General features: G+C 46.1%; 1 protein-coding gene across 2 annotated transcripts in view; it reads left to right on the plus strand.

The window, feature by feature from the left end:
• The window catches only part of PCGF6 (polycomb group ring finger 6), a 62238-nt gene extending 49999 nt beyond the window's left edge, over positions 1-12239 (plus strand). For both annotated transcript variants that reach the window (XM_067537134.1, XM_067537136.1), the window contains one exon: positions 12047-12239. In XM_067537134.1, coding sequence (XP_067393235.1) covers positions 12047-12181 — 135 coding nt within the window. In that variant the 3' untranslated portion in view covers positions 12182-12239. The remainder of the gene's footprint in view (positions 1-12046) is intronic.
• The last annotated feature ends 657 nt before the right edge of the window (positions 12240-12896 follow it).

Consider the following 12896-nt stretch of genomic DNA (forward strand, 5'->3'; position numbering starts at 1 on the left):
GCTGAGAGGCAGACACAGTCTGTTGCAAACCAGCAAATTCTCAACAGAGGTGCTTTTTCATCTGCTTTTCTACCTCTTCCTTATTTATAACCATTAATGACAGTGAACCAATTCAGCCCAGTGAGAAGCAAGTTGATGCTAACGCTAGTTTCTGATCTTTGTTTTCTATGGCAGACCCCTGTTGTTTGAGTGAATTCCCTGCCTAAATGGTCAAGAAATCTTAGGTTTTCTGGTGTTTTTAGCAGGTTGCCATAGTTCTGGGTTTTATCACTGGATTGGTGGAATTTTCATTTTATTGCCTTTAGAGATTAATGATAACCCATTTGCAAATGAAATGCAATATTGATCGATTGCAGAATGCTTGCTGGGCTTTCCATTCTGGATGGCACAATATTATTTTTACTGCTTTCTGATTTAGTTCTAATGGTAATTGTGTTTTTGTTTTGTGTTTCGGTAGGTCACGGCTGGTTCAATACTAACGTATTTCCCTTAATGTAAATGGTGAAAATCTTTTGATAGGCTTAAATAAAAACAAGTTCTTTGGAAGCTTCCAATGTCCATTTTTTCCTAAAGGGAAATATTAACAATAGAAAAACTGGATGGAGGGTTGTGTGTTTTTTTGCTGAGGTTGTTGGCTTCATAATGTGTTTCCATGTGTGTCTCTTTGAAACCATTTTTCACTTTGTGCGGGAGAATAGACATTTGTTCCAAGAGACCACAGGACATTCAGAACATACTTCTTGTGGCATGTTGTGTGTGTTTTGATGAGATAAAACGTTACTTTGATTGTGGGGGACCAGCACGTCCTTTCAGGAACAATACCGTGTTCTTGGATATCCCTGTGTTGGAGAGGCAATCAGCATCCACTGGGGTGCAAAATGTTACAGCGTTAGTCTGTAATCTGTTCCCTTTGGGACGTGTGAAAAATTATAATTCACCAGCAGTACTAAATCTAAATAAACATTTTCTTTTGTAAATGCCGCAGCCTGAAGAACCAGGAGGATGGTGGTTTACTCTAGACATGGCAGGCTGTGTGAGCTAGGGGACTGGGTGGCCAACTGTGAGTCTGGATGTCTATGCTCTCTCTCTCCAACTCTGTCGCTGTCTTGCTCTGTGACTTTCAGCCAGTGCTTCACTTCTCAGATTTGTCTGTAATAATAGTTACTCGCTCTTGTAAATGGTCTGGCAAGCTCTGGATGAAAAGCACTATGTAAATGCTAAGTATTAATATATAGGAGCAGGTTGTTGGTTGGCAGAATACTGCTGATAGTTTCTTTATAGCTGTTAACTTGTTTGCATATATTATAGGCAGGACTGGTAGAGCTGCCTGTTATTTAGGTTGCCCAACATTTCCCATTCTAAGACCCTGTTTTCAGTTGCCTACAACTTTGCCAAGTTTTAAATGTTTGGGCTGAAATTTTCCATGCCTGCTCTCTACCTCTGGCTGGGGAAAAACATAATTCAGCCCAAATGGTTGAGTCATTTTTGAGAATGAAGCTAGGGAAAAATATTATTCCCATGTTTAAAAAAAAACCCCAAACCTCTGGCAACCTTTTCTTTGAAATGCTCTAGCGCTTTCATGCTTTGGAGCAGGGTCTTGAAACTTGGCAAGGGGGTGGAGAGATGGATCTGACAAGGAGCTGGGAGAGAACTGAGCAACAAGACTGGAGCAAGGAGACGGGGAGGGAGAGAGAGAGAGTTAATGGTGGAGGAAGGAAAAGACAGAGGAGCCAGAAGAACTGGGACTGGCTGGGCAAGCAGAGTGAAACAGAGTGTGGGGAGGGGGAGACACTAGAACTCAGACAGTGAGGACTGGCACTGAGATGAGAAGCTGAAGAGTGGAGACTGGGACAGGGGCAGGTTGAATGAGATGAGGAAATGGGGTCAATCTTGGGGGGAAAGGGCTTTCTGGCTGCATTGAATCAATTAGATTGAAAAGGGCCATCTCATCCTTCCACATAACGTTTCCAAAAGTACCCAAGTCCTATTTTCAAATGGGGGGAGTTTTGTGGGGCACTCTGGTGTACGCCTGTTTGAAGCAACTGGGCCTTTAAAAAAAATACTAAATGTTGGGAGAGTCGGTGACATCACATTGTATGGGGAGATTTTGGTAGACCAGTAAAAGGGCCAGAGACCACATGATAGTGTAATATTGATCATCATATTTGTTGCTAACAGCCGCCAAACTTGGTAGGCCTTTCCGCAGGCCTGTGCAGCCGGCAGAGGGAGGGGAGCCTCTTGCTCAACCTTTGCCTGACCCTGCGCCCCTCCCTGATGGATGTGTTGGGATGTGTGTTTCAGGAAAAGACCAATAAGCTTATTTCTGCATGCCCTCTGGGAGATGTTTGTCTGGGCCTCAAGATATGCAGATTCTGTCAGAACACATCCAGTTAATTAAGTAATCTGGCGACCTTAGGTCTAGCTTTTGAAACTTTTTTCCTCTTTCTTAACGTGTTACTGTCTACTAACAAGGATAAATGGCGGGGAGAGGCTTGGACTCTTTGGGATCTCTTCTTGGACACAGCTTCTGGATCCTCCGACGACAGCTGGAAGATCAGGCCAAATGGAAAGCTGTCGCTGTTTCCACTCAAAAGCGGCCCCAGACTTCAGTAATTATTGAGGGTTGGGATGTTTTACTAACCTGTTGCGGACGTGTGTAAGTTCTTGAGCCTAAGTAAAGTATAGCTTTGTAGTATGAGCACTTTTGTGTTCTACTGTTTCTACCAGTCCATCTATTGCTGGACGGCCATGTCTCCATTTGGCTTATTTACTGACACTACTTTTCACAAGGTAAAGTTACCATGAGCTTTGGGTTGGCAGAACCCTGGGTAACAGTAGGACCCTAATACTGCCTAAATTAAAAGAAAATAGACCACAGTGTATAAATAGCTTGGAAATAGAGTGACCAGAGGGCAAGTGTGAAAAATTGGGTTGGGGGTGGGGAGTAATAAGCACCTATATAAGAAAAAACCCCAAATATCGGGACTGTCCCTGTAAAATCGGGACATCTAGTCAACCTACTTGGAAAGATTTCTTAGAGACAAGTTACCAGATGAAAGCGAGCAGGCTTCTCCTCCTCCACCAGGAACCCCAGCTAGGGCCTGACCTTGATCATTCCTGCATCCACACAGGTCAAGGAGTTCAGGGGCACTGGGAAACCTACCAAAGCTGACCTGAGACTCTGCTGCCACGAAGAACCCAGCCCGCTGAGATCAAGGCTAAACCTCCCCACGTGTGTCTGTGTACAAAGTAGTTCAGTTTAGATCCCAAAAAGGGACTAAGATAAAACCAAGCAGAACATCTGACTTTTCTATAGCATCTTTCATTCCAAAGCATTCTGCAGACTGTATATACAGAGCACCTCTAAAATGCAGCTGCCACTGGGTGGAACAGTCAGCCTGCACATAAGCATCAAAGAAGTCAAGGGAAAGATTTGGCCAGGCATACTGGGGCAAATTTTTGATCTTATGAAAAATATCATGTCATCATTGATGCCCAAACAGGCTCTCTCTCCTTTTCCAGTCCCATCTGAAAGACTCGCACACTGAATGGAGTTCAATGCATATACTCAGAAAGGAGAAAGAGCTGAGTTGACCCTGCTGGGATGGGACTTGAAGCTAGGGAGTCTGGGTGTTTTCAGATGTGGTGTTTAAACCATGCCCTGCAAGCTTTGTTCCCATATGTGAACAATCAGAGGGCCTGGTCTTGCAATGATGCCTCAAGTCTTTGAAATCCTAGTGTGCATTTGGATTCCAGCTAAGAGAATGATTCAGCATTGAACACGTACGCGGCTGCTTCAAGTCTTCTCTTTGTGTTACCGAGGATACAGAGCTGAGATCAAGCAGAGCTGTCAGAGCCAGGGAAGGAAGGAATCCTGGCTTTCATATACATTTACCTTATGCATTTAAGAAAGTGCCACAGCTTTTCTTGTCTTTAGCTTTGGCTCTGGGACTCCTGGTGTTTTGGATAAAAGCCCCAGTGCAAACTGCAGGGTTCCATCTAAGGAGATAGAATGGAGAGGATAGACGGACCCCGTGGGCCGTACAGAGGTTAGCGCCTCGGCAACTCCTTATATATCATGACACAGGGATTGCCTGGGGGTGGAATGGGATGAGGATGGAGGGTCTGCTGCTGTGTGGATCCTTTCCTTTGCAGAGGAGTTGTGCTAGGACCTAGTGGCTAGTGCCATCTTGAGAAACAGCACGATCCAGTGGACAGAGCCCTGGGCTGGGAGTCAGGAGGACTGGCTTTTATTCTCTGTTCTGCCACTGTGACTCTGGACAAGTCACTTCCCCTCTCTTTCTACCTCTTTCTCCCACCCTTTGTCCATTTAGACTATAAGCTCCTTGAGGCAGAGACTCTCAAAGTGCATTTGTACAGCCCCTTGCACAGAGGAGCCTGATTGCTAGGTGCTGCTACAATGCAGATAGTAATAGCTCTGCACCAATATCTACAGAGGAGCTCCTTAGCCTGGGGAAAGGATTCCCTTTCCCACACCCATGTCCTGAGCTATTCTAGTTGGGTATTGGTGAGTGGCTTTGCCCCTTAGTAGTATTTTAAGAGACCCAAACTTGTCACCCTGGCAAATCATCATTGTACAGATTCCATGATAAATACCAAGGCCCGGGGTTTGTTTCTTTTTTTTTTTTTTTTTTGGTATAATTTTGTGTTTTTGAAATGTTTTGATGTCTAAAATGCAAGAAATTTGCACCTGGAATTTCACCGTTCTGCCGGGTGCTTCCGAAGCAGCCCTTTTTCTTAGTGCATCCCCTGTGTCCCCCAGTCTCACCCTTTGGTCCTGGCCAGTTTACAGACTGAGTGACCGCATTCTGCCACAATGAATGCCCTCAGCTGGACAATGTGTTCTGCACCTTTCACCCCATAGCAGTTGTGTGCTGTTGCTCTGTCCCTTTAAAGCAGCTGCTATGTCCCACCTCAGCGCAACTGCATTTCCTTGGTGGGTCTTATGACTTCTGTGTCCTTGTTGTTGAGCGCTTTGGGGGGAGAGCAGCTATGTAAATCACGTGCAAATAACTGAGCTGCTACCCATGACATCTTTCCTCACAGTAAAACAAATGTGATGCTCTTGCATCAGCACTTAAGGCCCAGTCTTGCAGCACCTACTCATGCATGTAAGTTCATGGCCTCCAGTGGGTCTATTGCAGGAAAGAGCTGTTAGGAATGGTGCTGTGTTAGCATAATCCTTGCTTATAAGCACCCAGAGCCCTCCTGATCTGGGCATCCATCTGTGAAACTTTCAGCTGCTACCTCTGAGGCTGACTGTTTGGGTTGCGACCATAATAAAGAACCTTCCGGCTTAACTTCTTCACAGCTATGTCTGGACCAACAGCTGAATGGGACCACTGAGGAAGGTGCTGGCTGGTTTACATTTGAGTTGCTGGAAGATGTTTTGCACAAAATGGAATGATTGATTCCCTTTTGTAGATCAGGGTCCTTCCAGGTTCTGGGAGAGGAGACCTTTGGATTGCTGCCAAAGGAATAATGGGCTTTCTTTTTTGAACTCTTTCACCCATTGACTGCCTTCTCTTTCAGCTGAACTGAGAAAACCACTCAGAGAAGGGATTCCAGGGATCTGATGGGCTGCAGGAGGAACCCACCTGTCCGAATGCTGCCTGTACTCGCATTTGGTGATGGCTTTATCCCAGTTTCTTGCTCTTTAATGCCTTGCATATTCTGTATATTCCTTAGTCTGAAATTTAAGAATCAAAGTAATTGTAGTTAAAATGTGGAACAAAGTCTCCCGCAGAACCCCTAACTTTCTGTCTGTTCTGTACCATAACTGCTTCTTGTCTGTGATGAAATCAGAACCTTGCTGCCACCCCAGGTGATTTTAATTCACATACGTTCTGAGCCAGCTTCATCCCATCTCCCATGGCATTACGCAAGGGATGTGTATGGCCGTAGATGTTTATATAGGGCCTCAGGAGCACCTGTTTTCTCAGGCTATCAAGTCAGGAAAACATGCAGGAAAACAAATACTTGAGGCCTCTTTGCTGAGACTCCTAAGTTAAGAGTCCAGTCTACCTTCCACAAAAGTAAATGCTGGTTCCATCAGTTTACACCAGTCTTCTAGGAACTGGACCGAGATCACCAGCTACGGTTGCTGTTGAGTGGCCTTCAGACGTTGGCCATGTTTGATCGCTGCTGACGTGGGCTGGATTAGAGAAGGGAGGATTCTCTCTGCACTGCAGTGGGGACCAGGGAGCCCTGAAGTTCTAATCCTGACCCTGCCACTGATTGACCCTGTAGCTTTGGGCAAATCATTTCTGCCCAATTTTTGAAAAGTGGCCATGGATGCCAGGAGCCTGGCTTTGGGCTACTTTGGCCTGACTTCCCAGAGGTGCTGGGTGAACCACCGGGGGCTCCCATTGGCTTCGCCTGGAATCATGGGTGCTCAGGGCCTCTGTAAACAAGCCCCATGTTATCTGAAGCCAGCCACCCAAAGTCAGCAGCCACTGCTGAAAATGTTGGCCTTAACCCCTCTGCTTCGGTTTCTCCACCTGTAAACTGAGGACCAGGCCCAGCTCCCTACCTCCCAGTGGTGGCGGAGAGACTAGAGCTTTGGAGATGGGAAGTGCTGAGTATTATTATTTGAACTAGGGCCCCAGAGGTGAAAGGCTCCGGAGCCCCTAGTTCACCCAGTGCCTCGTGATCCTTCTGTTTTAACTTTTCTTCTCTCCCTCCCTCCCCTCCTTTGTGCTTTGGCACCCGTGGTGACAGCAGAAGCAGCAGCATTGGAAACCGAAACCCTCTGTCCTGCAGTGGAGCAGGCGGCGGCAGCTGCTAGTGGTAATGTGAGCTTTCCCACACTTGACACCTTCACTGCCCTCCTCCTCTAACTCTCCCTTGGGGAAGGAAAATGTAACTACCGAGCCTCTGAGAAAAGCCAGGGCTGGAAACAGTACCTACCGAAGTCTCTCCATCTCTGTTTGGAATTCACAGGCTGAGTTTCTCAGTCTTGTATGTACTTATTGTATGTTCTCTTGGGCTGGTCTTTTTGTCCTGTGTCCGTACAGCACCAAGCGCAGTGGGGGCCTGATCTATGACTGGGGCACCCAGGCAGTACTGCAATAAAAATAATGACTACATAACCCCTGTCCTCAAACTACTCCATGGTCCCCCGTCCTCAAACTACTCCTGCTTCATTTCAGGATCCTGTCTGAAATGCCCCTTCTTTGTTTTTACATCCCTCCATAGATTTGTTTCCCTCTCTCCCTCTCCCCCATCCCCCCAATCTTTTTCCCCCTTGTTTATCCAGGCAGCCCTTTCCTTTCTGCCACTGACATAATGTCACCACTGTTGGCACAGGAACCTTTGCTTTACTGCTCATGGGGTTCGGTCAACCTCTTCAACTTGCCAACTGACCATCTCCTTTCAAATTTCATCTAAAAATCTCTTTGTAGTAAATGAAAGACTTAAGCAGATTACCCTGAGTATTATGGGACAGAGCAAGTCTCCACCCCATCCTTACTTCCTGTTTAGTGAGTGGACAGTCTCCCTTCTCCTGCCCCTCCAAACTTCTGTAGTGCAGTTAAATAAAGCAGCAAGTTCCCAGCCTGCAGTCCTGTGAGGAGGCTTAGTTTTGTTGCACTGAGCAGTCCTTTTACCACTCCCATGTGGGGAACAAATATTTAATAATGGGCTCTTCAATCTAGAAAGGTATAACACAATCCAGTGGCTGAAGATTCAGATGGGAAACAAGGGGTATATTTTTAATGGTGAGTGTAATTAAGCCTTGGAACAGTTTACCAAGGGTCGTGGTGGATTCTCCATCACTTGGAATTTTTAATCAAGACTGGATGTTTTTCTAGGAGAGCTGCTGTAGGAATTATTTTGGGGAAGTGTACGGCCTGTGCTATACAGACTAGATGATCACAGTGGTCCCTTCTGGCCTTGGAATATAGGAACCTATGAACCAAGAATGAGCCTCTCCCATTCCTTGGATGGTGTGAAATCAACTGAACTCTGCCACCACCAACTTAAGTCACCCCTTAAGTCACTTGTAAATGAAGCAAGTGGAGTCTCACAACCATGAAATAAGGCAGCCCAGATATATGCAGTGCATCAGTGAGTATCGCCTTCCAAGGGGAAAGCAACTTTCAAAGAAATGACCACTTGGCCATGCAGTGAATGCTGGTGGCCTTAGGGTGAAGCTATCCATGGGGATAGATACATGAATGCGTCTCAGGAACTGGGCAGCTTTTTGCTGCTTCTCTTTCTAACCGGGCAGACTGAGCTGCTCTGGCTGCCTTTTCTTCCAGAGTGGCGAGTCGCTGCAGATGTATAAATCTTTAAACATCTGCAGTGTGACTCACTCCTTTCCTACTGCAATCATGGCAATGAACTTCATAAAAACATGGGGCCACAACGGAGGATTTATTACCTAGCGCCAGCCCGGGCCCCTGGCTGAATAGCCTGACGAAGAAGAGTGGCAGGTAAACAAAAGCAGCCACGTTGCAGAAGATGGACGTGCAAAGAGAGGCCAGGGCAGCAGGAGCCACCCCGAATGTGATGCAAATTGAATGAGTAGGTCTGTCAATCTGATCGTTAGCATCAGCTGCTGACATTTCCAAATGGGGAGAGTGACGTAATGAAAACTTGCTTGGTGGAGGTAGATGAGGAAAAGCTGCTTCAGTTCCGTTCTAAATCTAAAGAACGTGAAGCCAGATGTGGGTGTGGGGACAAAGAATGTCCGTGCTGGGCCACATTCCTGGGGACCAGGCTTTGGACATGAATTGTCCTCCACGGGACCCCTAACTTGGCCTAAAAAGGTCATGTACTACACAAGCAATAATCGTGCAAACCACAGCAACTTTCTAGTCTTGAAGTTCGGGACAGAGGGAGCAAATCAGGGCAACTTTCTAGCAGTGGCTGGAGCAGGGCAGATCTACCCAATAGGTACCATGGTGACAAGGGCGTAATATGAGTGGGCTATGTTCTCCCTTTCATTCCTCCCCCCACCACCTGGACAAAGGATGTAGTAAGAAGAGTGTTTTCTCTTCTTTCTCAGACCTCTCGTTCTTCCCTTGTTGCTAGTTTATTTTTATAGTAAGAAGGCACATGCCACGCAGGTTAAGTGGTAAATAACAAACAGGGGCGGGTATAATTATATGCCACCCATAGCCATTAAAAAAACCATGTATATCACCAAATAGAGGTTATATGGGGTGTTTGTTTACATATTATTTTAAATACAAAGCTGTGAAGTAGTGAACTCAGGGCTCACTTTGTTGGTCGCGAGGCAAAGGAAACGAGTGGACTAAAAGCTGTAACCGAATAAACGCTCCTTATCACTCCACCTGGCTCAATCTCTTCAACCGACCCTGCAACACCAGACAACGCTGGTGACGTATCAGCCAGATTTCCGGGGGGTGAGAGGTCTCCCAGTGGCGCACTGAGGGGTTTCCTAGGTGTGATTTTTTTCCCCCCTCTGCAATCTGGACTGGTATATCGATGTGTCACCCCAATCCCTCACTCCTGGAGCCCGTCTTACCCTGCCCCGCTGTGTGAGACCCCACTCTTGGGTCAGCCCACGCACAGCCTCCTGCCAGCAAGCTGCTCTCAACTAACTAAGTGAGTGAGTGCTTCTGGCCAGCCACTCTTGGGATCGTGCACTGGTTTGACCCCAGCTTTACCCCCAGTCCCAGAGGCAACCCTAGGAACTGCCGTCTTACAATGTCCAGTGCTGCACACTGCAAGCTCATTGGTTTGTCAAGTAGTGTATACTCAAAGCACAGGGCAGTAGCTGCAGCAGCAGGCTGGTCCCTTTTTAAAATGGGGCATGCTTCTCTCACTGCTGTACCATTGTGGCACAGCGAGGTGAGGGAACGCTGGAGCCCGGGGACTTCTTTGGGCACCCATGAAGCATCTGTAGAGCTTCAGTGTCTCCTTCTCTTGTTCTCATCTTCCTGCTTGGTTGTGTGCATTCACTGGGATTTAAACATGGCTCTTTGCTTCTTCTCGCTCTGTACATTCAGCTCTCGTGCTCTGTGGATCTGCTCTGACTTTCCTTTCTGCATTTCGCTAAGGGTTTGTCTGCCAATAGTTTCTGAAATGCTCACCCCGTGCATGTGCTGCATTCTGGCTTTCCCTGGGCTTGCAACCTGAGCTGTCTCCTAGCTTCTTCTGTCTCATACTAAGGGGTCCCCTCTGTTTGTGTATCTCTGGTCCCACTCCCTAGCTAAACTCCCCCAACCACAATGATAAAATACACACACACAATGATCTGTGGCTATGCCTGGCGGTGGCTAATGGACTCAGCAGGGGAACTTTTCTGAGAGCACCGCCTAGCAGGCTGACCAAATGGCCCATGCAAAGCACTCTGCTGAAATAGCAAGGCCGAGGCAGTCAGCCAAGTTGTTACTGACACTGATTCACTGCAGAGAAGCCTGCAGTGGCATTGTCACAGCCTGTCTCCAGGACCAGGGGTTGCTAGCGGTGGTGGAGCAGAAAATCCTGAAGTGCCATGACAAGCGAGGAAAGGGCAGAAGATAAAGTAACACTGTATTAGAGACAGACAAGGGAGGGAGAGAGAACTCACTCTATTTTCCCGTTATATCACGCTCTGAATGTGTGAATGGGGGGGAGGTATGTGGGCTCCTCCCAGACTATCAATGTCATGTGTGTCATAGAAGGATATCTTGGGCTAGGAGATCTCCTAGGCTACCTGTGTCCTTGGAGTGGTCATTTCCCCTAGGTCCTGCTAACTAAGTTTATTTGCAATGAATATCCCATTCCTTTGATGGGGAGCTCCACTGATTTGTTATTGAGACCCTTGCAATGTATTTCATGCATTCACTGTGATTTGGAGGCGTCTGTCTTTTGTTGTTGTTGTTTGTTTGCTTATTATGGATGTTCATCTGTGGATCAGCTCTGATTTTCCTCCCTCCAGTTTGCTACAGATTGTTCTATAAATTGCTTCTGACTTTTGCCTTAATTTCCAATGCAGAATGACTGTCCATGGGATTTTGCTTCCAAGTGTCTAAATCACTTTTGGAAATGAGATTTAGGCTCCTAAATCTGGACCAAGACCAGGACCAGGAACACCTAAATACCTTTAAAAATCTGGGCTTATGGCTCTTTAAAATAGTTGATGTCATGGTTTGTTTTCCCAGCACTGTCAGTGGCATTAGCCCAGTTCTGGTTGGTCAGTGAGTTTCTACTGCACAGCCAACAGGGAACACGTGACATCATTTTCATGTCCAGCACTCTGTACTCTTTTTTTTTTTTTTTTTTTAAATCAGTAGAGTGTTGGATTATTTTCATTATATAGAATCTGGAGAGTATCCTAGCCAGAGCATCGTGCTCTCTTTAAAGGAAGGCCAAAGTTAGATATGAGCCAGAACAAAAACCCTACCTCCAGCCCCATTGTCCAGAACTTTGGCGTGTGGTTTGAAATCAGAACCAGATCTCATTTTTTGTTTGAAAACAAAGTTGGGTTTTTTTGTTTGGTTTTGTTTTTTTCCCTTTGTGGCTGAGGTCAGACCCCAGAGCCTGAGGCTCCTGAACTTTGAGGTGTTGGAAATTCAGATCTGGACTTTGCAGCTTGTGCTCGTCCCAAGTCAGGCCTAACCTGCAATAGCAATGGCCCCTTTATAAATTACATCAAAAGGAGGGATTGTAATGTAGACAGTGTCTAGTGGTCAAACCCTTTTGGTTTCATTAGAAGAAAAAGGGTTTTCCAAAACCAAATAGGACAAATTTGTGTGATATTTAAGGCTAAATGAAACCAGGCTTTTCCTTTTTGTTGAAATTTATACTTTTCCATCCAGTGTCCTCAACTCAGACCCAAAAGCAGGGGGGTAGCTCACGAGAACCTGATAGTGAAACTGAGCAGCCTGGTTTTGCTCATTTCAGCTGGGTGAAATGCATCCGTGGAATTACAGCAGGGATGAATTTATCACCTTATGTCAGCAAGGGAAAACCCAACTCATGAAACATTCTTGTTCCTCAGCCTGAAACACTGCAGCCCATTACAATCCATAAACTGAAACTCGCATTCTGTATTCTCATATTTTGATTTTAGTTATGCTGGAGTAAGACACAGATGAACGCCACTGACTTCATTGAAATCTCTCTGGATTTACACTGCTCGGACCGACGGCACAATTTGGTCAGTGGTATTTACGTGAACAGTGAATGTGGCCAAGGTTGTGAATGACCAAAAAGTCATTACTGTCTGCCAGCTGTTGAGTGGCCTGTGTGAAATAAATCACTAGTCTTGGTCCAGTTTCCAGCGCACGTGTCTGTACCATAAAAAACACCATCACAATGGGTAGTCCCAGAGAAAGGCCAAATCTTGAATGGGCTATGTAGATGGCCTCTCTAAGCCAGCGTTGAGGTGCATTGGATGGGAAACAGCAGGAGGTATGTTTGCTTATACTAAAGCCACTATGTGGATACGTACCAGGCTTCGGTGTTCCAGGCTATTGTTGGCACTTTACACCAGATGTACTGTTTCTAATGAAAAGTCCCAGAGGGGGTAGCCTTGTTAGTCTGTATACAGCAAAAACAGCAAGAGTCCTGTAGAAGTTTAAAGTGCTACAGAACTCTCCTTGTTTCTAATGAATGTTTCTAGTGATGCTGAAGCACTGGGACATTTACACTGGGTGACAAGTGCATTAATTCCGGTGCAGACAATTGAAAGGTCTAGTGTATATTGTTCCCCCTTAAATGCTAATTCTATTTGATTTCAGAGGTTACTTTTTTTTGGTTTGTAATGTTTCCTTCCTCCGGGTTTGACCTCCCCGTTTTCTTAGTAGACATGATGGTCTCCTCAATCATTTCAGCAAAGGTCTTTCCCATCTGATTAGATGATGCTTTAGAAGCGTCCTCTTTCTCAAAAGACAGAGTAGGCAATAATTTTAAGGCAGTGG

This window comes from Emydura macquarii, unplaced genomic scaffold (assembly GCF_026122565.2).
Source record: "Emydura macquarii macquarii isolate MOO-44397 ecotype Brisbane River unplaced genomic scaffold, CSIRO-AGI_Emac_v2 contig_3692, whole genome shotgun sequence".
In the NCBI taxonomy this organism is placed as follows: domain Eukaryota; kingdom Metazoa; phylum Chordata; order Testudines; family Chelidae; genus Emydura; species Emydura macquarii.